This window comes from Anopheles funestus, chromosome 2RL (assembly GCF_943734845.2).
Source record: "Anopheles funestus chromosome 2RL, idAnoFuneDA-416_04, whole genome shotgun sequence".
Lineage (NCBI taxonomy): Eukaryota > Metazoa > Arthropoda > Insecta > Diptera > Culicidae > Anopheles > Anopheles funestus.
Genome location: NC_064598.1, coordinates 87,018,813 through 87,042,791, shown reverse-complemented (window position 1 = coordinate 87,042,791; position 23,979 = coordinate 87,018,813). Strand labels below are relative to the sequence as shown.

At 42.9% G+C, this 23,979-nt stretch overlaps 2 protein-coding genes across 8 annotated transcripts; both read left to right on the top strand.

Annotated features, from left to right (window-relative positions):
* Positions 1-52: 52 nt before the first annotated feature.
* Positions 53-3,123, top strand: LOC125775187 (programmed cell death protein 10). The gene is made up of 5 exons (XM_049445741.1): positions 53-590; positions 1,293-1,470; positions 1,573-1,705; positions 1,999-2,163; positions 2,255-3,123. The coding sequence occupies exons 1-5, from the start codon at positions 516-518 to the stop codon at positions 2,337-2,339; spliced, it is 636 nt and encodes a 211-aa protein (XP_049301698.1). The 5' UTR covers positions 53-515; the 3' UTR covers positions 2,340-3,123.
* Positions 3,124-6,452: 3,329 nt separating this feature from the next.
* LOC125775156 (protein timeless) lies at positions 6,453-23,134 on the top strand. Of its 7 annotated transcripts, none has more exons than XM_049445677.1 (15): positions 6,454-7,718; positions 13,855-15,042; positions 15,166-15,479; positions 15,548-16,077; positions 16,181-16,322; positions 16,655-16,873; positions 16,965-17,033; positions 17,136-17,359; positions 17,496-17,694; positions 17,763-18,384; positions 18,463-18,663; positions 18,937-19,051; positions 19,971-20,033; positions 20,328-20,561; positions 21,584-23,134. In XM_049445677.1, the coding sequence occupies exons 2-15, from the start codon at positions 14,172-14,174 to the stop codon at positions 21,675-21,677; spliced, it is 3,897 nt and encodes a 1,298-aa protein (XP_049301634.1). In that variant the 5' UTR covers positions 6,454-7,718; positions 13,855-14,171; the 3' UTR covers positions 21,678-23,134. The 7 variants fall into 7 exon arrangements, 6 of the variants coding, with proteins under 6 accessions (XP_049301637.1, XP_049301636.1, XP_049301634.1 ...); XM_049445678.1 differs by having other exon boundaries at positions 6,455-7,718; positions 15,166-15,494; positions 18,937-19,027; XM_049445676.1 differs by having other exon boundaries at positions 6,455-7,718; positions 15,166-15,494.
* The last annotated feature ends 845 nt before the right edge of the window (positions 23,135-23,979 follow it).

The following is a 23,979-nucleotide window of genomic DNA, read 5'->3' as shown; positions in this document are numbered from 1 at the left end:
AAAATATGACACGCGCTCAAATGCGCTGTCAACCGTAGAAACGTCAGAAAATATTTACGTGAACTGGTTTTATTTCGTTTTTTCCTTGCTCTACTAAAGTTGCTGCACACATAACAGTTTATCGAGACGATAATTCATACAAAACAGCAAGTTTCAGGCTGTGCATTCAAGCGCTGCTTCCGCAAGCGGTGTTGACTACTATAGATTCCGCTGGAAATATAATTACGGTTCAGTTGAAATGTCCAGATGAACAACCTGACCGATTCGCTGGTCGCTGTGAAGTGTGCAATAGGGGGTTGATCTCAATTTCGAGTGCGTTATCGCCAAACTATTGTGCCTAAGTTTGTGATAAGTGTGTGATTCATAGTGTTACTTGTTGGAATCTGATAACATCAGTACACAGATTGTGTGCCAACCAGTACTCCAACAAGACGAAAAAAAAATCCACGAGCAACACAGCAACAACTCGCATCCCAGCAACCTTCAATATTCGCTAACCAGCGAGTTTGCAAGCAATGACAATGGGAGATGATGCGCCCGTCGTAACATCCCTGGTACTTCCGATTCTGATACGGCCAATATTGTCCCAGGTAATGGCAGCAACGCATTACATCCCGAAGAAGCAGACACACTGCAAAACGCACACACTAATCTACAGTTCCGCGGTTTGTTTTTCTCCGTGGCCCGAAAAGGGGCGAAACATGGTACACAGGGAAAGTCGTCTTTCTTGTTTTAGACCAAACAGGCACAATGTACGTGCCTTCCAGCCCATCTATGGGTACGGGCACGCAGAGCGTAGCTGGTCGCGTTTAATGCACATTTTGCATAAACCACTTTTTTGCTTCCTGCATCTCATACCCTGGCGGATGTGGACAGCTCACCAGCACCAAACTCCATTACCAGGATGTTGTGTTTACGATTCACTTTTCATCGCTAATCGATTGATTATATAGTGTGCCATGGTGTCGAAAGGGGTTTGTCTATTTTTTCCTCTCTGTTTGTTTTTGCAAGAGACCAACGCGTACTAGATGGAGGTGCAAAAGTTGATAGTTGCTTGGAAGTGGCATTTCCGTCAAACAGCCCGATGGCTGAATCACCACACCAGTACGAACGGTGGTGACACTAAACGACGGTTGCCATTTGTCGCGTCGATTTATGGATCGTTAAATTAATGCATTTGGAAAACCCTCTAACCGGACGCTAATCGTTCGTTCAAATCTGTTCATTTAATACTTTTTCATATTTCGTTGTGTAACTTACGATGTTCACGATTCTCTGTCCAATACTTTCAGCTCGAGAGGCGCGATGTGGTCGCATCACAAGCGTTGCGTGCCGCACTCACCAAGGCGGAACAGAGCCACCCGGGACTGACGTACGATCTGGTCATGGGCATCATCAAGAAGGGTGACATCAATGTGAATATGAACGAAAGCATCCTCAGACTGCAGGGTGCGGCCACAGACACGGACTGTAAGCTGTCGTTCGAAGGGCCATGGTGTGCCAATAATTAATTCCAAGAATGTATATTTTTTAATCATTTGTATTTTCACCGCCTCATTACCGCGCTTGCAGTGATCGAATATCGGTTAAATCGCACGGAGGATGCATTCCAGGAACTGAACAAAAAATCAGCGGCATTGAAACGAATCCTGAGCCGCATTCCGGACGAGATAGCTGATAGGAAAACATTCCTGGAAACGATAAAGTAAGCCAGTCAGAAAACACGGTGAAGCGTACTGAAGGGTGGCATTAATTAATGCAGCATCAATGCCGACACTAATTACAAGATATGAAACCATACTCAGTATGATACCCTGGGAGGAGAATATGAACATTTTCCTATTTACTGTGTATGGTGCGGAAACAAAATTTTCCTTCTTGCCAATTAATGCACGCATTGAATTGCTAATGATATGCACATAATCAAATGTGGTTTTAATTAAATGTTGTATTCTTTGAATTTTTACCAATCCTCGATCGAATACCAACTGTTCACAGAGAAATAGCCAGTGCCATTAAAAAGCTGCTCGATGCGGTCAACGAAGTGGTCGGCTTTATACCTGGCTCGTCCGGCAAGCAGGCGGTGGAACAGCGAAAGAAGGAGTTTGTGAAGTATTCCAAAAAGTTTAGCACCACCCTAAAAGAGTACTTCAAGGAAGGAGAGTAAGTGTCGCTTGGATTGGGTCTCCTTTTTTGCTGTCTAATATTAATCTCGTTCGGGGTTATGTTTTTGGGTTTAAATTTCTTTTTCTAGGGCAAATGCCGTATTCGTAAGTGCCCTGTACCTGATACACCAAACAAATCAGATTATGATAACGGTCAAGAATAAATGCGAGTAGACTTCCTGAGCTTCCGATCGTGGCGCGATCGCCCACGCGGAAATAGATGCTGAATGAAGCAGAATCATGAGTATTTAATGATAGAAGTTTTGTTAATTTGTTTTTTTTGTGCATTGTTTTCTGTTTAATTTCCTCTTCCCTCGTCCCTTTTCCACACTTTCCCCCCCCCCCCCCCCCCCCCCACGTTACATTTTCCGTTGCAATAATGATTGGTACGAAGGGCGCATTTCCAGGGCGCCATTGTTAACAGAGTTGCGTTAGTGCGTATGAACGTAGTCTGCCTGTTTTCTTTTGGCGACACGTTTATTTTTTAAAGGACAGGACACTCTGGATTGATACGAATATTTACATTTGCAATAGGACGGGGACAACCCTAAGAGTGGTACTGAATGGTGCAAATCGTACGAACGTGGTGAAATGAACAGAACAGAGATAGTTTAGAAAACAATGTGGATTATGAATATTATTACAATTATTATTATTATGAAAAACTTTTTTTTCTATACAGACTGTAGGCAAGCAGAGTAGAGCAGCAGCTAGGAAATTAATGAGAGCGAACGGAAGAACTTACACGTATTAGAAAAGATTGAAAGGTTGAACAACAACAAAAAACGTCTATATATATACAATACTTTGAATGTTTTCGAGTAGGAGAAGAAGCAGATAACGACTATAAAAAAGAAAACTATGATAACGTTATTATTTCCTTTTACAGTAACAGAAGAACGCCGAGCGGAGACATAAAACAAAAATCTTAATAAAACCATACACTATAGTTTTAAAAGCGCTTGTTATCCCAACGATAGATCCTGTCAACCGCAGCATGAAAAACATCCGCAAGTTCGTGTAGATTAATTAAATTTTTATTCTCTTCCGTCGGTAAGAGAATTGAAGTACACCGAACATTAAGAAGCAAGGCGAAAAAGTCCACTTGATAATAAATGTGCCAACCATTAGGTAGGTCGGGGTTTAATCTAAAACTTCAACCCCACCGAGATCCCACCACTAATGAAGCGAAGAAGTTGTTAATTATTTCTTGCGCATTGGAGCATTTTGCACTTCATTCGCTGTACAAGCAAACAATAATGCTTACATTTTTTATCACTCCTACGACGTACATCTTTCCATGTTTTGTTGGATTTTTCAAAACATTTCACCCATATCATTTACCTTTCTGAGCGAGTAAATAACATAATGATACACGCCTTCACGCTCGTTTGGATAGTCTGCTCAATCTGTGTTTGACGGGAAGCGTGGTCCGTCTGATATTGTTTAGAAAATTGACTGTGTTGTGGGATTGAGAGAAAAAAAAACACACGAATCCCACCTCCATTCTTACTGCAACGGAACAGGAGTAGATGAACTTTATGCTGTTGAAAGTCATACGTAGGCGCTATCCGCACCAGAAGGAATTGGTACGAGAATGTTTTTAACAAAAAAAAAAAAACAGCTCATGCGCGAAACTGTGAAGGATTGGCACGGTGGCTGATGGTGTTTTGGGTGCTTCTTCACACGACGGTCACCATGTGCAACAGGAGCAATAACGAATATTATCTCGTTAGAGCAATTCAATTCCTTGCGTTAAGTGGATTGAAGGTGAATGTGATATGGATGATGTTTGTGAGTACAGAAAAGCAACCAATAATGTGAAATGATAATCAATTTCTGTTCGCTTATTAATACAGTGGGTGAACGAGGCAAACAGCTGTACCAATTCACATAAAGAGTCCACTCAGCGGCATACAATGGTTTGAATTTAATTGGGACATTTCTGGGAAATTTCATTGCAGCAACATTACCAGCGATGGTTGGTTAGCAGTCCGAAGGATGTTACTGCTTCTTCCCTCGATAAAAAAGGAATTGAAAATTCAAGGCTTTGGTTAAAGAAAAATAATCCTTAAACAAAAAAATATTGATATTTTAATGTCTTAAATATTGAACTCGTCTAATGTAATCCAACCAATTCGTCCTACTGATCATCTATAGAGTTTAAAGAAGGTGTGGCTGTTTTGTTTTTGGTTCTTCCAAAAAGTAATCCATACCCTAGAAGAAACTTTAACCTTTAAACACATCAATCCCTCATCATAACGTGGAAAGGTATCGTTGGGACGTCGTAACGAAAATATCTCTAATCCTTCTACCGAAGGTTGAACGAGATTAAAGCCGTGTCCAATCTCGACAATCCAAACCCAATTCTTTCCCCGGTATAGGTGTAACCTAAAGGACTGAAACAAACCCAGCGCTTCGTTACATTCACGACACGATTAATCTGAATTGTAAAATGCAGATTTCAACACCCGATGTATGTATGTCCATCCGTTGAAAGAAATGCATTTTTTTACTGCCTTCGTCCTCCGTCGGGTCGGGAAAACTATTCGACGCCATATCCATTCCATAATGCATAAGGTTTCGTTGGCGCGCTTCCATATTCGCTTCGTTGTGAATGGACTCAAGAGGCAGAAATATTGTTTGTCCGTTCTTTTTTTTTTTTTTTGGTGTTGGTACAATTTGAATTCGAATCCAATCAACCGTGGACAACCCGTAGAGAGAATTGTTTATTTTCTGCTACTGTTTGTACTACTTCACGGGTGCTACAAGAACTTTATCGTTGCGCATCTTTGTCGATCTTGTTGGCCGGACGGGCGGAAATGAATCCTTCCAATAAGCCAATCTGATACGTAACTCCCACGTGTGTGTTTGTATACGACAGTAAAGGCACATTCGCGTGATAGCACTGGTAAAGCAATTTCTTCCACAAACGTACCTCCTGAGGTGGCGTGATGTAACACTGGGGTGTAAGTTTCTCAACTTGAAGCATTTTCAAGAGGGAAGCAAGAGGGACACTACCGTGAGAAGATATTTACATTCGAACCAAACTCGATCGGAGCTTGATGGCTGCAGTTGAAGCAGTGGATTGTAATTCGCACACCGGAAATAGGGAGCAAAGGGAAGAATGTTTCATTGTCAAACCGTTGCGATACGAAGGGTTTATTCGTTCCCTTTTCCGGCCCGATGTGCTCGCGTGGTATCGCAGATGGGACGCATGTCGTCGACCGGCATGTGCTAGCAGCATGGTTCGCATGTTTATATGATACCTTGCCGAACGATGCTTGTGATCTTTTTTTTCCTTCAACATTCCTTCAACGCACGTGCGTTTGTGTGTGGCCGGTTATAGCTGCCAACGATAGGTATCTAGCCGGGATAAAAATCCCTCCCGTACTAGCAAATCATTTCCACTGCGATTTGAGTGCGAACGATGCAACGACTACAAACTGCGCCGTTCCGAAAGGCAAACAGTAGACTGTACGCTCTCACTCAGCGATTAATTCCATTGCGGGGGGAACTTTTTGCTGTTGTCTATTTTGTTTTTGCAACAACTCGGTCTGCTGTCCCCATAGCGTTTTGAAGGGCGTCCGAGGGCGGTGTGTAATGGAGACGCGGTTCGGAAACATGAACTTGCCCGATCGCACGTTGCCGGCCCACGTGAAGCTTGGAAATGGTTGGCGCGCTGTAGTGCTGGTGCGAGCGAGCACATTACTGGTAGCGGTTGTGTTTTGTATACCGGAGAGCACCATTATGTATACATTCTCGGGCCGGCATCTTCATCTACTGAATGGAAATGTTTTGCTGCAGAGAGTACTAAAAGTTAATAGTAAATATAACTTGTTAAACATATTAGTATAAACCTTTTTAATGGAGATTTTTTAAACCTATAAAACTTAAGACTTAATCATTAAAAAAAACACATTCTCAAGTCAAAATAATACATATTTAATGGAGCTTTAAGATTTATAAATTGAACATTTAAAATCCTGTTTAGCAACATGTGACTCAAAGCGTTACTCCATTAGGTAACGACAAGCAAGCTCGCTCTGTATATAGGGAACGCGTTCCCGCTCTCTATTCACGCGGTCTTCTTCACTCTCATGCACTAACACGGACCCGGTCTCAGGCGCCCGCGCACATCTTTGCCCGCGTTTATCATCCGTAATAGGGGACGGAAATACCTTTGCAGTCTTCTCTTTCTTTCTCACCCGTGGAATTCAGCAGGATACTTCAACATATCCTTGGTTGGATATTCTAGGCACAGCATCCGAGCTGCGTCTAGCGCTACAGTCAATTACAACCTGCAACTGGTTGGTAACGGTCGGGCTTTTTTTCACTAGTGCCCGCCATTGTACGGTAGCTTCCACTGGCTATATACAACATTGGTGCGTATCATCACGCAAAACAGTCCCCCGTCGGCATATACAGTTGCGCATCAACGGTCGATCCAGGCGGAAGTACAAACCGAACCAGTCACTCACTCACAGTCAGTGTACAACGGTCCTCCCTGGCAGGAAGGTTGATAAACCAGTGTTTGTGCGATTAAACGATCGGTGTTTTGTGAAATAAATATAAAACATAATCCAACCAAATTTCGCTTGATAACAATAAATAATTAACGGGTTTTAATAAAAGAAAAAAGTTGCAACAATTCCTACACGTGGTAGCAGCACGCTGATTCGGCTCATCGGCTATTCATATTTGTTTGAGCTTAAAGGCCAAAATGCGGTGTACTTTTATACATGGAAAGTGTAATAATGATACACGGTCCAAGGTTAACAGCATTGTGAATAAAGTAAGATCACGATAGAGTTCTGCGTGCGTGTTGGTGTAGAAAGTGAGCATTTGAAAGTGGCATTAGACCGAACGTCGATCATACCTGATAAGTGGATGGTTGTTGCATACAGTTTGTTGGTGTGATAGATTGCAGTGTACTAAAGTAACCGAAGTGGCATTATCGCAACAAATAAAACAAAAAACTTCAGCAACATTCATTACAGAAAAGGCAATAAAACGCCATTTGCAAATGGTGTAAAAGTGTGTTTTTTTAACTCGTAACTGACCTCGCTTTGTTCTAGCTGAGAGATATATTAAGCTTATGTGGTAAAGCGTAATTTTGTAACATACAAATAGAGTGTGTGTGTGTGTGGTTGACGTTCTAAAACACTTCTCCCTACTGACTACCGCTGACTGGCCGCTAGAGTGACGCCGAGCACATCACGTTTTTCAAGTCGCGGTACATCGTGAGTTGTGTTGTCAGAGTGTGATCAGATTCCCACTCACCGTGGACGTATGTGTATGCGAATAATATGCCCTCGTTCAGTCGCTGTTAAAGCCGACGCATCAACCCAGAGAGGTTTGTGCATGTGGGACAGTGGCCGACGGCCGAAGAAGATTGCGCGCTAGTAGTTGCGTCGAACTGTAGTCGTCGCAACGTCGTGCGTTCTAACGTCATCACCGATTAGCTGGACGCAACGCAAACGAACACAGGCTCGTGAGCGGCCAATAGCTAGAGAGGTTCCCTTGTGACTGTGGTAGCGGAAACTAATGAAGGTAAGTAGATGCACATGGCATCGCCTGGTGCCATGCACGTTACCGTCTTAATATCGGTTCGTGCGTACTTGCACAAGGGAGCGAGTACAGGCGGTATGGGTTGTATAATCGTTCTAAGCTCTCTATGACGCGACCCATGGGTTGAAGAGTGAATGGAGTTAGATCGCAGATCAGTACGAGAGTGTACAGAGGAACGATACTAACCCTTGAAGTGTGAGTCATTTGAGGGAAATACTACTCTATTATATATTAAAAAAAAAGGTATTCTAAATATCTTGCCAAAAACTCAAGAATTCAAGCTTACTTTCGTTGCTTACTATTTCCTTCAATTTGACCGTCTCATTTCAAGTTACTGTGCAACTGAATAATTGACAAAACAGCTTATCTCATTTGAAGATGACAACATCAAACGCCATAAGATACTCAATTTAATCAAATCTGTTCGTTTGAAGACATCCCACTAGAGATAAACTCAACACTTTAACGCCCTCGTAAATGGCCGGCATTAATGGAAGAATCTAAAAAAAAGTATACTTTCACAGAGTTGGCACATAAAGAAATTTGTTAAATCTTACTGTTACAATAAGTTATTATGATACTGTTACTTATGGTAAAAAATAGTGGCTTAGATGAATTCCTGTTTTGCTAACTAAATGAAAGTATAGAATTAATTTTGAATAATTTAATGATGAAATTTTCCCATTTCATTACGCATGAAGTAATGGATGGATTCTGGAAAATGATTCTAGAAGTATGGCGCATTGAAAGATCTTGAGTCGAAAGAATAATTTTCAACGTTTCTCCTAGTAACGAAATAGGGCTTCTTGCTGATCCCTGCTGAAATAATTAATTATCATAAATTTCAAAGCCACCAAACGTGAACGTTCATAATGTAAATTAAAGCCTGAAATGTTTTGTGTTTGCAATTGGAGGCAATTGTGTTTGAAGAGGCAATCTTTCCAAATGAGAGCGATTCTAGCCAATTTAATTAAAGTGCAAGTAAAGCTGCCATCAAGGTGAAATGATAACCATGAAATCATTTAATTATTTAATGCATTTTTAAAAAAAGGTTTAAGAAAACGTTTTGCATGTGTTTGCGCTACAACTGAGTAATGAAAAGAAATGAATGATTTTTTTTTAATTAAATTTTCTACACGTTTAAAATTCTTTCAAATATGGGGAAACTCCATACAAAACAACGATGAAATTTGAATACAAAAAAAGGAATCTTTTCATACCTTTGACATTGTTAACCTTAACACAGCCAATTCGTATTCATGCTTTACTCTCAAAGGGATATTATCACCGACAGGACGATCGGCAATCTCCAAAGCTTATTTACGACAGGGCGAAACATGCAACCTTTATGAATGGAGTTTCTATATATGAATAAAACAGAAAGCATTTGTATAGGGATTTTTTTTCAGCAGCCTCGCTTTTGCTTTCATCATTCCACGGCTTACGGAACCGGTGTAACCAAATTCGTCGTTGCCGTTTGCTGCCCTTTGAAAAGAACATTCCATCAGACAAATGGAAGCGAAACCCTCCAGCAAAATTCACACTTTGTTCATGGGAAAGAAAGCAAAAGCCAAGCAAATAAACCTAATGTAAGTTACGAGTGAAGCTCCCAAGTCGGGATTTCGCTATTTTCACCTGAGCTTGTCCTCAGCATTACTCCCACAGAAGTCTAGCAAATTCGCGAAACAATCTGTAACTTGGGTTTAGATTTATAAATACATCATATCTTATACACTACGAACTGTGCCGGTTTTTTTTAGTTCACCATTGCGCAATCTTTGCTCCCACTCAAGATGAGAAGCCCCACGTTTTTTTCTGATTTGCTTCTGGTTTTTTGCAAAAATCAACACGTAACAAACAGCTTTTTATGTGTAATTACGATTCTATGTTGTTTTGGGAGAGTGAAGCGTAATAATAGCGATTAAAACTTTCAACACCATGCCAGAATAACAAGAGACTTCCCTTTTTTTTGACGGGAAGAGTGTATTAATGCGTGCTAAACTAAATGCTCGATTAAATATTTAATGATGGCGATTCGGGGGAAAATCGTCGTTAGCGTGCCGATACAAGAAATGTGGTTTAAATATGCCTAAAACTTTTCAAACGCATAAAAATGTGCATAGTAATGGTGAATGTAACGCAAGCTAACGTACGGACAATGCTTTGCCGACGGAAAACTCTAGCTTGTCGCATAAATTAACAGTTTGTTCAAATCGATTAGCAAAAGACCGCTCTAGGTAGAGAGAGAGAGAGAGAGGGAGAGAAAGCGGGACCGAAAGCATTATGGAATCGATTTGAACATCTTTTAACTCCTCCGGATTGTCCGAACCAACCGACAGTTGTAGCGAAAACGTGACACATTTCCGGCCACCGATACCTCTGCCCACACAAAACACTTGCCCTTGTCAGTGGGCACAGCGTTACGCATAAACATTGGGGACTCTTGCGGGATCACTTCGGGACCATCTTCCGATGAACGGATACTCCGAACTGGACTGAAAATTTGAATCTTATTTCTACAATTTGCCACCATTCAAAGGCTTCCAAGAAGCATTTGATCGTTACCGTAACGTAGAGGAGAAGTCAACCTACCCATTTCTCACTGCCTTTGGAGGCTTCGGGGGGTTCTTTTTTGTTGTAACACACTCAATCCCCATTGATGGATCCGCAGCAATTTGCAATTCAATTATCACTTTAGCAATGCACAACACAACGATATTCATTTACAACACACCATTCCTGTCGATGTCATTGAATGCGAACCTCAAAACAGAGAACTCCCCGATTGACTTGAATTAGAAATGCATTCATGTTAGTAGGAATCTAATGAAATGCTTTCCTCATACATGGATATAAGCACCATGAAAGATACTTCTCCAGATGCATATATTTGAACAAAACAGTAAACTTTACTTAGAGCAACGATAACATATTTATCGGATGTAAACAATGGAATTGCCCAAAATAAACGATATGCTTTCCTAAAAGCCATCCCACGTACCGCTGGAAAAGGGCTTTTTGATAAAGGTTTATTTGTTCATCAAGCATGTATGTTTTCCCCAACACACAATAAGCTTTGTGTGCTTACAGTACAATGTCGGATGTGTGCATTCTAGTCGAACAAGTTGCTAGTAAAAGGATGTACACGAGACATCGGCAAAACATACAAACTAACAGTCCCTTCCCTGAAGGTAACAATTGAATTTCATCATCTGATGCAATTAAATTATGTATGATAAAATGTTAAATGTAATAATAATGTGATGTTTAAAGTAATATCAACCACTTCAACGCTCCGCTTATAGTAGGTGGCGATTTAAATTCCAGCAGAGGGCGCAACCGTCGGTTAAGAGGGATAAGAATCAGCGCTTCTATTTGTAGTGATAATTAAACTTGAAAGAAATGTTAACGAATTATAACTTAGTATTTCCTATATATGATATTTTGTCTGAAGAATCAGAATTTTTTTAAAATAATATTTCTCATTTCTACTTGAACGCGATCAACGTTTGTTGCGCATCAAATGACATTTTCAATTTACCATTTGAATTCAATTTATTTTTGGGGATTCAATCATAAAGCGATGAATCCCCAGAAGCAACTCAACGTGGAATTTATTTTCTTGGTGCATTCAAATGCGACAAGCACACCACCAGGATGTTTTAAGAGGAATACTGTATATAAAATAAAAAATAAATAAAAAGCAAAATAAAAACCGAAGCTTATATTTTGCTCGTTATGCCACACACCGGACACACTAACCCGATTGCAACGGAAATAGCACATTCACCACTCTGGCTAAATTGTACATTGAAGACCTTCAAGATCTTCTTGCAGCATCCGAAATAGCATCCACCAACTTATACGGTGCTCTTTTTGTGTCCCTTTTTTTTTTGTTCGGCACGAGTCCTTTCACCTCACAGAATGCCATCCCGTAGGGAAGATATTTCTAAACCTAACAATGCACTATTTACACTCCAGGGTGTGACTCGCAGTTCTGTGGAACTTTACCCGTTTTCTGCTATTTTCCATCCATCAACGTGATCAAGCTCGAAATTAAAAACGTACTGCAAAGTTTTCTGTTCTAAAAAAGTAACTTCCACCGTTGGCCTCGTGAATCTTCCGAAGCGAAAGAAAACATCCCCGACGCCGAAGCCCTTTGCTCAAAAGGTTTTGTTAGCAGGAAAAGTCTTTGTTTTGTCCAGTTTTATTCGGTCTCAACCTCCACCAGCGCCGTTGTAATGTTGTGGCTAATTTGAGCACTTGAAACTTTCCAAACAATGGTCATTGTACGAGTTACACCTCAGCAACTCCGGCATGAGACTTGGCATGGAAACTTTTCACAAACATCCGTTCCGAGAGTGTACATTTTTGTGTGTGAAAAGATTTTTTCCTCCACCGGTGCCTCCGTTTTCCATCTCAAAGTGACAAACAATAAACTGGAAGTGTAACACAGCGATGACAGATGTCTAGTACATTCATGTTTGTGGCCACTGCTGCCTCACCACATTCGCACGTGTTCGACTATGCGGTGCGATGTTCGTACCACGCGGTTGACATTTTGTGTCATGATATCGCTGGAAAATGTTCCACCCCAACATTTTCCCGGCAAGATAGTTTACTTATTATGGCCGTGAGGACTTCGTGGGGAGCCTGCCCCCCGGGGGGGTGGCAAAGAATCTAATAATCCCGATATCGAATGTTGCTCCAATGATAATCCTTCACAGCGTCATAATTTGCTTCACATTCATTAGCCGAAGTGAAAGTGCCTGAAGAACGTGGTGGATCGTGGTGGTACTGGCTCACGTTGCCATCGTTGTACTTGCTCGTGTGTCACGGGCTTGTTAAGGCAGAAGGTTAATACATTTTCTGTTACAATTTGCTCAACCGGCATCGTGTACGCTTGGGTTATGTTTCGAGTGGGAGTGATTATGTACCGAACGTTTAAGCACAACCGATAAGGCAACGAGACTGCCACAGTAATAGAACGACTCCACCAACACAGGAAACTGAAACGGGATTAGGGCACGCTACGTCGGTGTCTTCCTTGTTGCAAGCATTGCTAGTGCTTCGTTGACTCACATACGGTGGACATTGAGGATTGGGGGAAAAAAAGACGAAAAAGGTCACTGTGCGCTAACGTAACTTACTCACGAAACAACGGCAAAGTCATTGGAACCGACAACCACTGTCCAGCGCACCGGGAATGTGTTAACCAAAATTCCGCTTCAAAAAACCATCCGATAAGTGTATGTATGTACAAATCCCGATCCTATTATATATCTGCAGGAGGTTAGGACGGCCAACTTGTACTAAGATAAAATGCTGTCAAACACAACCAACATGTTACATTTTGAGGACGAATGGCGAATGGGCAGGGAAAATATACATTGGATGGTAAATATCTAGACTAACATATCTGATCGAAATATCATCTTAATTCCACTCAAACGAAGCTTGGACATATGCCAATAAACGATGTAGATACATCGTGGCATGATGGCAGTGACAGTACATGCCAGACTTTCCAACATTTACCCATCAAATTTATATCCTTAATTTGCTCTTCCCTTCTTCTGGAAGGTGTATTGCAAACACACAGGAGCAAGAATTACGACATGTACATAAATATACACACTACCAGCCTCTTAATTTGACGCGTGACGTAAGATTTAGGCAAATAACGTAATGTAGCGTGGCGCTTATCATTTGCCAATTTGCCCTTTTTGGTTGAGAAATGGGAAGTCGGAGTGTCTGAAATGTGGCTCTGGCGTGATAAATATAAATGGCACGGTGGCACGGTTAACTGATGAAGCTGCGTGAGATCACATTGTGAGGATGCTTATTGAACCATAAATAACCTTAAGGAGTTTCGTGGAGCGATCCAATTTATCACGCATTTTAATTGCCAATACGTTTTCGGTTTGCGATTATTAGTCGTTTGCAAAATGTTTACTATTTTGTGTGTCTGTTGTGTTATAATCTGTATACCATTCAAACAAACCAGTACAGTCGTTTTGTGTGTGTGTGTTTTCTTGTGTTAATCATATCTCGTTCTCGTGTTCTTTTTTCTTCACTTTCTGTTTTCTTTCCTTTCTTTACTAATATATCTTTTTAGCAAACGATTCCAATGGATACAAAACCTCGTTTCTATCAGTCAGATCCTCGCTCCCAAGCCACTTACCATCAAACGCAAATAGATTATCCTTCAAAGGATACTTAAAGAAATTCGCCAAGAGAAAGTACCACATCTTTCGCTTCGCTAGACGTAGCCGTATTTTTTCGTTAAGCCCCTCTGATCTCAGTGAATTACTTTCGATTACCAACGAATCCTACCCATCCACCTATCCATCGTACGTATTCCCCGCAATCCACATTCCCGGGGAGGGGAAACCGTTTGGAGGTAATTCGTCGGGAGCGAGCCTAGGTTGAAGCATGGAATGGCTGCTGGCGAATCCGCAGATCAACAGCACCTTCGGTTCGCTGGGGACGTTCGAGGACGATGTGTACCACGTCAGCGAGGACTGTCTGGTAACGCTGGAGGAGATCATCTGTAAGCTGGCGGTGGAGGATGCGACCCTGCGAACATTTCGCCGGGCAATAGGGTTCGGACAGAACGTTAAGAATGACATCGTGCCACTGCTGGTAAACGCGAAGGATGTGAAGATCATCGACACGACGATACGGTTGCTGGTGAATTTGACCGTACCGGTCGAATGTTTGCTCCCGGTTGATCTCGTGTCGAAATCGGAGATCGGCAGACATACGATCTTCGAGCTGAACAAGCTGCTTATCACAAGCAAGGAAGCGTTCGTCGATTGGAAGACCACCAAGGCGGTGATCGACCACATGAAGGGTATACTTGAGCGGGACACGAAGCTTTCCATCCAGCAGTGTGACAGTGTTAACAACTGTCTGCTGCTGCTGCGCAATATACTGCATGTGCCCGAGATGGGAACGGGGGTGGGTACGCATGCGGGCAGCTTCCCAACGGCGGGCCATAACACCTCCTTCCAGAACCAAATCATCTGGAACCTGTTCACGCAGAGCATCGACAAGCTGCTGATCTACCTGATGTCCTGTCCGCAGCGTGCCTACTGGGGCGTCACGATGGCGCAACTGGTAGCGCTGATGTACAAGGATCAGCACATCAGCACCCTGCAGAAGCTCCTGAATCTCTGGTTCGAGTCGACGCTGTCGGAGAGCTCGGAGGACAACGAGAGTAACACGTCACCCCCGAAGCAGTGCAGCGGAGACTCCAGTCCAATGCTTACGTCCGACCCGACGTCTGACTCGTCCGACAATGGTGAATGTCTACGCCGGGAACGCACAGTTCCCGGGCAGCAGCCAACCCAACTGCGGCACAAACCGCAGCACCAATCGCAGAACTTTGAACCAGCCGGACTTATGAACGCTATTTGCATTTTAGGCAGTGGCAAAATGCCATCGTCCATGAGCAAGGAATGTTCGTCCGAGGCGCCGCAGGTCACGCGCATGGTTGCCGACTACCCGACCCAGATCATTCTCTCGCGCGCGATCAAATCCCACCAGATGTACCACCAAACGCTGAAGGCGAACGCGACGGACGGGTGTATCTTGGGCGGGACGACCTGCGGAAGCTGCTGCAATGGTGGTGGTGGTTGTGGCGCGAGTGGTAAACCCTCCTGCAACGGGTCTGGCGCGCATCATCAGCAGCAGCAGCTGTGTGACCACCAGAAAACACCCGCTTCCGATGGCCAGGAAGTTAGCCGAAACTTTGTATGTTCTTGTGCACTGTGCTGGGTTTATAATTTATTAACTTATTCTTTCAGACCAAAAAGTCCAAAGGTGGCGGCAAGAGTTTTGAGTCATCGAGCAGTAGCGGCTCCTCGGGTATCTTTTGCAAACAGACCGTGGCGGCTGCAGTTGCTTCCGTTAAAGATCAAGCAATGAAGGATTGTAGTAAGTCTCATAACGGGCAACAATCGTGTCAACAGCAGCAGCAGCAGCAACAGCAGCAACAGCAACAACTGCAATCACCTCCAAAGTCACCAACGTCCCCATCCCAACAGCAGTCACCGTCGCAACAACAGCAGCAATCGCAACAACAAACGCAAAAACAAATACAAGTATCACTGTCGGAGAATTCTGACTGTGGTTACGGTACGCAGGTGGAGAAAGAATCCATCTCCACCTCAAGCAATGAGGACGACAGTCCACACCAGAAACCGATCCATCAGAAACCACCCTCCAACCAGAAGCAACGTTTCAATGCGGCCAACAAACAGCGCAATCCTGTATCGGTGCAGGAGAAGAAAGAGCTGCGCCGGAAGAAGCTGGTAAAGCGGGGCAAGAGCAACATGTGAGTAATAGCAAAGCGTAACTGTGGGTTACACATTGTGACTTGATTTCGTTACGCGAACCATTTAACACCGTTCCGTTTTTCTTCCGTTTCCACCCATTAGCATTAACATGAAGGGTCTCATGCATCACGTCCCAACCGACGACGATATATCGCACATCCTGAAAGAGTTCACGGTTGACTTTCTGCTGAAAGGATACGGCTATCTAGTGCACGAGCTGCACACGCAATTACTGTCGGATCTGGTAAGTTACAGGAGCAAAGTTTAATTGATGGTAAAACGGCGTACTATGGGGGTCGGGTAATTCACACATGAATGCTTCCGGTACGATTCCATACAAAAGTTCGGTTGAGTACCATCGTCTTAGCAGCACTTGGGGATATGAGTGCACTGATGCTTGACATTGAACAAGTATTATAATTACGTATTATTATTAAGTATTATTATTACGAAGCACGATGCAAACACAGATGCGGTGAAATTCATTACAATGCGATAGAATACTTTTTTGTAAAAATGATTTCATTTCTACTCAAATGATGCTTATTATACGTTTTCTTTCCTCTTGCCGCTCAGCAAGTGCAAATCGATACATCACACTTTTTCTGGCTGGTAACGTACTTCCTGAAGTTTGCCACCCAGCTCGAGCTGGATCTGGAGCACATCAACAGTGTCCTTTCGTTCGACATCATAAGCTACCTCACGTACGAGGGTGTGATGCTGTGCGAACAGCTTGAACAGCTTAGCAGAGCTACCGAAACAGACATAAAGCCTTGTTTGCGAAGAATTCATTTGGTAAGGGCGTGTTCTCGCTGAAGCGAACATCTCGAGTGGTCCATTCCACGCTCACTTACAAATATCATCATTTTGCGACTTTTTTTTACAGGTTGTAACGGCGATAAGAGAATTCCTGCAAGCTCTTGATACGTACAAGAAGAGTACACATCTGACAAAGGTAAGAATTGTGTGTGTGTACTCCTCATCGTACTTTCAGGAATTCATATTTCTATTTATAATTCTCCCTTCCATTGTTTTCACTTAACCCCACATTTGCCAGGAGGACAAAGAGAAGCTTAAACTGCTGCAGATTCAGATAAGCTGCACGGAGGATTTACGATGCCTGTTTGTGTTGTTGCTTCGATGCTACAACCCAAACATACAAAGCCGCCAGTATCTGCAGGATTTAATAGTGACCAACCATACGCTTCTGCTGCTGCTCGACGGTGTCCGGGAACTGACCGCAGATGGCGTCCCGGGAGACATGCTGGGCCACATCAAACAGTAAACGAACACACACAAAACCATACCACCAATGGAAGGCCTTTTCCGATGGGAAACATTTCCCGACTCTAACCGATTGGTTTTTTTTTCTTTCTTTTTTTGTACGTCTCTCCCTGTTTCTGTTTTCTGCTTCCAGGTTCGCTACGGTGGAGATAATGCATCAGTACGGTTTGCTGTTGGAAGATTTCCGCGAAAATGGTGCATTTGTGAATGATTGTATCTTCACGATGATGCACCATGTCGGGGGTGATTTGGGACAGATCAATGTACTGTTTCAACCGAGCATCCTGAAAACGTACTCCCAGATATGGGAAACGGAGTATGAGCTGTGTGACGTAAGTAGAGCCTTTGAGTCGAAGTTTTCTTTTTTCGTAGAGTGATAAATCTCACCCTCGAACTCCAGGATTGGTCCGATTTGATCGAGTACGTCATTCACAAGTTCATCAATACACCCCAACCGGCACCACTGACACTATCGACAACTCTGCCCGATATTGGCACCCAACTTCTGTCGAGCAATCTGCTCGTAACCTGGACACAGGAGGAAAAGGACTCGCTGCACTGGTACTATGTGCAGTGCCGTCAAAGCAAATGCGTCGTGGCCGACATTCTGAAGCTGTTCCAGGAAAATGGTAATCAGCAGAAAACGCGCCTCTCCATCATCGAGCAACTGCTGGAGCAGAACATCATCACGCTCATCCAGTACGACGATCTGATGAAGGTGGAAAATCCGGACTACGAGCGTAATGTGCAGACACCGGCCCTGTCGGTTGCATCGGCCGACTCACCCAAACCGGAGGACGGTGACTCGAAGTCATCGTCCAAGGCGGTAGACGATATACAGGTGTTGCGCGATCGTCTCCAGAAGGAAAACCGTGGCAAACTGATCGCTTGGTTGCAGAAAAGTTTGCTCGATTGTTGCTTCGTGAAGTTGAATCTGCTGAGCGGTAACGTTTACGTGACGGCAGGAATCGGTGGCAACATGGGTGTGGTCGTCATGGAACCAGTGTCCTACCATTGCATCTGTAAGAGGACTTGGAGTTGTTAAGATACGTCTAGCTCTAATAACCATATCATATCAAACATTGATCTCTCTTCTGCAGTGAAAAAGAAATCCATCCCGGTTGTGCCATGGAACCAGGATCAGTTTGCGATACTGTCCTACCAACCGTTTATACTGCTGCTTCACAAGCTTGGCTTCCATCTGCCGGCCGATGCGAAGAAAATGTTTGTCCGGATCCCAGAATTCTGGACTGCGGACATTCTGTACAACATCGCGCTCAAACTTGGTCCGCTGGATAAATGTAAGTAAGACCCGGGTTTACCCGTTCGAATTTTGGTGGCCCGACCACTTTAACTTTACATCTACCAATGTCCAATAAATCGGCGCCCCTCAAGGGGGTTTTCTACCCACGATCAAGTTGTCAATAAACGTCTTTCTTTTTTCTCTTCTTCTGTGTATTTTTTTTTTACTGCATACCGGCTGGTGGACGCACGACGCTTCTATCTCTCTCTCTCTCTCTCTCTCTCTCTCTCTCTCTCTCTGTTCTCTCTTCTCTCTGTTTCTTCCCGTACAGCAATTCTTAAGTTCGATCTCAAGTACCTCAACAAGGTGCTATCGATGGAGAAACAAGCTAAGGCCGACCCTTGCCCGCCGAACGATGCTCGGTTAGAGAACTTTGGATTATCAAGGTCCAGTTAGCCAAGTCATACACCCATCAGGTTAACTACTTTCAGTTGATGTTTTAGGACCGCGTCAGGGGGAGCGCATGGCTCTGTCTAACAAGAAGACGTTGGGGTTTCGGTTTTTGGGGGTTTGGTGACACGAGCGAGCGCAACTTCTGACCGCAGGCACCTCGCAATACCGTGCACGTCTCGCACATCGTTTTGTACGGTGCAAACGAACAAGACGGCTTGCGTGTGCGTGCACGGTTAGGCTGTGCCTGCGCTTAAAACGATCATATCATTGTAGCATCTTAGGTTTCTCTTGTGTTTTTTTTTGTTAATGTTAACACTTTTGTTTTTCATGCATCTCATGCATTAGATAAGTGTGTGTGTTTGTTTTTTTTGTGTTAACTATTGAGTTTAATTACTTAAGGAGCTAGGTTACTGCTACATAAATCATTCTAGAGCTAGGAATTTCACCCACTGTTCATACAAGTACATGAGAAGCTAGATATGCATGCATCCTTAGCAGTAGTGTCCAACTCGTTTCTTTGCTATTGCTTCTACTCATCAGCTGGGGCTTTCCTTGTGTGACCGGTGCGATGGGTTGGTGTTATGATCAGTAATTAAATTCCTCATCTTCAAACTATTCAATCGGTATTGATTACACCTAAAATTAAATCCAGTACCTGGCCCATAATTGAGTTTGGAAAAGTAATGCCTCTTTCCTAGTATGTTGTCGATTGCCAAGCACGGAATAACATCGGAACATCAATCATGTTTGGCAAGTTTCGACAATACGACTTCGGGGTAAAACTTCTAATCAGACCACAATCCATCATACCAGTCAGATCTGCATTACTGCCAGCTGCGAAACTTTTCCGACTACCAATAGCTTCGACTGATAGCGTTCCCTTTTGCTCTATCCACTCTCATCCCGATACAGATTCAGCCCTCAAATCACTACTAACTGGCTCGACGTAGTGATGCGCAATAAGGCAGTACAGAGGTAAGCAACCCGAGAACGTGGACCGGAAAATACTCATTAGCGTAATTGCTGCTACCGAGTGGGCAGTAAGACGCCCCAAAAGCTGTTGTGTGTTCGATTGTGGGGAGGGAGGGATTGTCGGTACACATACACCTCGAATCGGTTCATCCGCCGGTTTTCATTCATGATCTTATCTTACGTGCAAATTATTTCGTCCTTACCTTCCTTTTTAAAACTAGTAAAACGGAAATGGTAACGTTTGGCGAGTAGTACATACAACCAACCGTGTCTCGTTCGTTTTGTATCATCCATCAGCAAGCGCAAACTGGATCTGCCCGGCCCGTCAAAGGTTATCGATACGGCCAACGCTACCCATCCGAGTGCAACGTTGAAGACGGGTGGAAAACCGGCCGCCCAGACGAAAATGCTGCACGACCTTTCAATCATCGTCGAGTCGAACGATGACGATGATGACGAGCTGCCGGCGGATGAGGACGATGGTTTGGATAGCTCGGAGGTGCCGGTACTGGAGGAGCACGATGTCGTCAGGTAAGGTCCTTGTGTCCAGCACACTATCAAACATTGTAGGCGCGGTGAGCGGATAAATTATTCCGTTCAGTCAATTTTCCAGCGCGAATCAATTTGTCCACACTTAAGCGGTTGTCGGTCGTGGGGTGGTTTATGCGAGCGCATAAGGCGACATTGTGCACACTGGTGGAAGTGTAAGGTCACCGATGGTGTGGTCGTGTTTTACACTAACATGATTTTGCTTTCACAAAACGTAACCGTTTTTTTTTCTCAAACAGACAAAATGCAAGCTTGTTAGATGATTGAATGGGCTCCCACTTGAAAGGGACATGTGGTACGAAAACATGCATATGGTTGTCTTTGTTCCAGGGGTCTTGCCGAAGGCCCCCTTGAGTACGAATGAAAAACGTTTCAAAATTATCATTAATAAATTGGATGCAAATTTCGTGATTATTAAAGAAGTTTATATTTAAAAATTGAATTGAATTCACCGTCCAGCATGTCTTTTAACGCCCACAAGAAACTACTTTGAAAGCCCTGTAAAAGGCACCTTCATTTGGCCCTCCTGCCTGGAATAGATGTTTCAAAGGGCTGAGGAGTACTGGGACTGAATGGTGTGCGGCGTCGAATTGAAATGTTCATTTAATGGTGATTTATTTCCAATAACCATCGAGAAGCTAGCGAACCGCATATGAGGCTGCTTGTCCTCAGCGTATGGAGTTGGTTCGAAGTTTTTAGCATGATTCACGAACGCAAGGTTTAGCATTACCACAGGGGAAGCATAATTGATAGCCCCTTCGGCAGTGACTGTGAATGAATGCTTTGCTAGGAGAGAACGTAAGCGTTCGACGTCCTCCGTTGTATGGAGGGTGTCGTGCCGCAGGGTATGATAAATTCACCCTTAATTGAGTTAGAAACACTCAAATTTGTATCGTTTTGCCTGAGTTCTAGCACCTAGTAAAAGTGAGTTAATTATCGATCTATTAATAATCTGTTTCTTGCCTTACTTTATCTCCTTTCTTGGTTGGGTCTCCTTCCTGTAGTGCCTGTGAAACTGCTTCGGTCGCTTCAGACCTAACACGCATGTACGTAAGCGACGAAGACGACAAGCACGACATTGTGCCACCGATTTTGTAATACAATTCAACCAGTAAAAGTGTAAGGCAACAGTTGCATCGGAAGAAGTTCATCGACGGTCAAGTCATTTAGCATCTAGTACACACCATTTCCCGCCTTGTTGTCTGTTACTGTCGGATGTTTTGTGATTTTTTTTTGAGTTACCTAGTTAAGCATAAGTGGAAAAATTCTTTCCCGCAGCATCCGAGTGTGTCTTATTCAACGCACACACACACACATAGTTATTATCAATTAATTCATTTGATTCCTAGAAGCCAATTAACTCTCGTTCATCCAAAGTAGCGATCCAATAACCCAATTCCAGGAATGTCAAACCAAAGCGTGAAGCAAAAATAAATCCGACAGCTAAATAATTAATACCAAATAGATCGCCTGCAAATAGAGCTTCAATGTTGAGTGTTTGTTCGCAGTTAGTAAGATTAACATGCAATGCATATGCATTCCATTATTTAGTAAACTTGCATACTGAGGACACTGGAGATATTGGATCGATTGAACGAAATCAGTGTCCTATGTCTGTTTGCTCTTTTCTAGAGCAAATGGAAGTAAAATAGATGTAAAAAAACACACACACATTCTTTGCGTGTGCGGACATACATACAGATGTACTATCTTCATGTTGATCACTGTTGCTCTCGATTGGCTGTAAAATTTCAACGGGGAAACAAAGATGGACACTCGCATCCGTTCTGGGTGTTTGGGGATGCGTAGGACAACAAATCGTCTAACGATACACCGAAGTAAATGATGGTTAAAATTAAGTGTGACGAGAAGTTAACGGGCCACAAGTTTGAGGGGTTTAACCAGGAACAAGAGGTTTATAAGGTTATTAATTGCGTATAAGGGATAGTGTTATTTTTAGGAAGTATGCAAAACTGCATACTGAACCTTCACATCTAAATGCATTGACGTTTTATGTCATGTTGTTTTTTCGTTTGGTTTTTTGTTTGATTATTGTTTCAACATGCCGAACCTGGGCGCGTCCGTGATGTTTTTGCCGGCCAAAGCCAAGTAGGTAAAGGCATTTAGAAAGACTGTATACGAACCAGGAACCAATCAAAGTGCTACTTGATAAACATTCGCAACGGTACAAATCGTTACAAAGCGCTAGGGCGAAGGTATGTGTACAGCAGTGTGAAGAAGAATAGGCAGAGGTATTGTTTTTACTAGAGAAAAAAAACTGTGGCAGAGTAATTGTAGAACTGGCCGGTGTCGAGTGAGAGGAACGCTGTAAGCGTAAAGGCAAAAAAGTCTTTTGGTAAAGCATCCGCAAAACGGAATCGCTTCTCAGAGGCTGTGTATGAAACAGAGAATCAAACAAAAAAACAGGAAAGTAAAATTAAATTAGAGCTTTTACTAGTGCACGTTTGCATGTGGAGACCATGTGCATTAAATAGTTTATGTACAACAGGTTAAAAACTTTAAGAAGAATAAATGTAGCTATTTGTGGAAGCAAAGAGTGTGATAATTATGTATGTGGAATAATTTAACCGAAATATGCATCGAGCAATAGAAAAAAAGGCTGGTGAGTACATAAATCTTTATTATATGATTTTCCATGTTATAATTTAACCCTTTGTTATGTCTTCAGCAATGTAAAAAAGAGTTTGTTTTGAATAGTGATTTTCTTCAGCGTTTAATAATTGAACAAAAAGCAATAAACTGCTCAGACTATTTGTGTTTGACAACACTGATTTAAGGGACGCATTCCGATGATTAATAGTTGTTATAATTATTACAAACCGTTTATTTTGTGTGTATCGCTGTACAAAAAAAAATATAAATTACATCTCAAATACAACAATTAACTTTCGTGTTAAAAAAAACTGCCCCAAATTGAACAACGCGATAGGAATCTTGTAGTTCTTTCAATATATTATTCGTTCGACAACCAAACGACAGCATGCACGTGCATGCCGTGAGTCATTTTGCAAACAAAAAGAGAAATAAAAAACACCCAACTCAAGTCTCGTTGTTCCCCTTCCACCGAAGGATCCACTTTACCTGATCGGTACGCGACAAGCAATTTCTTCCATCTTTCGCCACGATCGCCTTTCGTGGCCGTTACACGCTCGAAGGGGTGAAAACCAAGAATTCGTTCCACTGTGTACAGTGGTCCACACAAACCTAACGGACTTGGGCCAAACATCAAACATGTGTACGAAATTGAAACTTCAACACGAATTGGCATGCGCAAATGCGAAGTGCTACCGAAGTTTGCCCAGTATCCCGATGAAACGTGAACTCCCCAGTGACCCCAGAGTTCAGACAAGACCAACGCAAGTTGACCGGTGGCCATGTC

Coding starts and splice junctions, on each gene's coding strand:
- LOC125775156 (XM_049445676.1), top strand. CDS start 14,172: ATGGAATGGCTGCTGGCGAATCCGCAGATCAACAGCACCTTCGGTTCG. Junction 15,495..15,547: donor AGGAAGTTAGCCGAAACTTT/GTATGTTCTTGT, acceptor TTATTCTTTCAG/ACCAAAAAGTCCAAAGGTGG. Junction 16,323..16,654: donor CGCAATTACTGTCGGATCTG/GTAAGTTACAGG, acceptor CTTGCCGCTCAG/CAAGTGCAAATCGATACATC.
- LOC125775187 (XM_049445741.1), top strand. CDS start 516: ATGACAATGGGAGATGATGCGCCCGTCGTAACATCCCTGGTACTTCCG. Junction 1,706..1,998: donor ACATTCCTGGAAACGATAAA/GTAAGCCAGTCA, acceptor AACTGTTCACAG/AGAAATAGCCAGTGCCATTA. Junction 2,164..2,254: donor GAGTACTTCAAGGAAGGAGA/GTAAGTGTCGCT, acceptor TTCTTTTTCTAG/GGCAAATGCCGTATTCGTAA.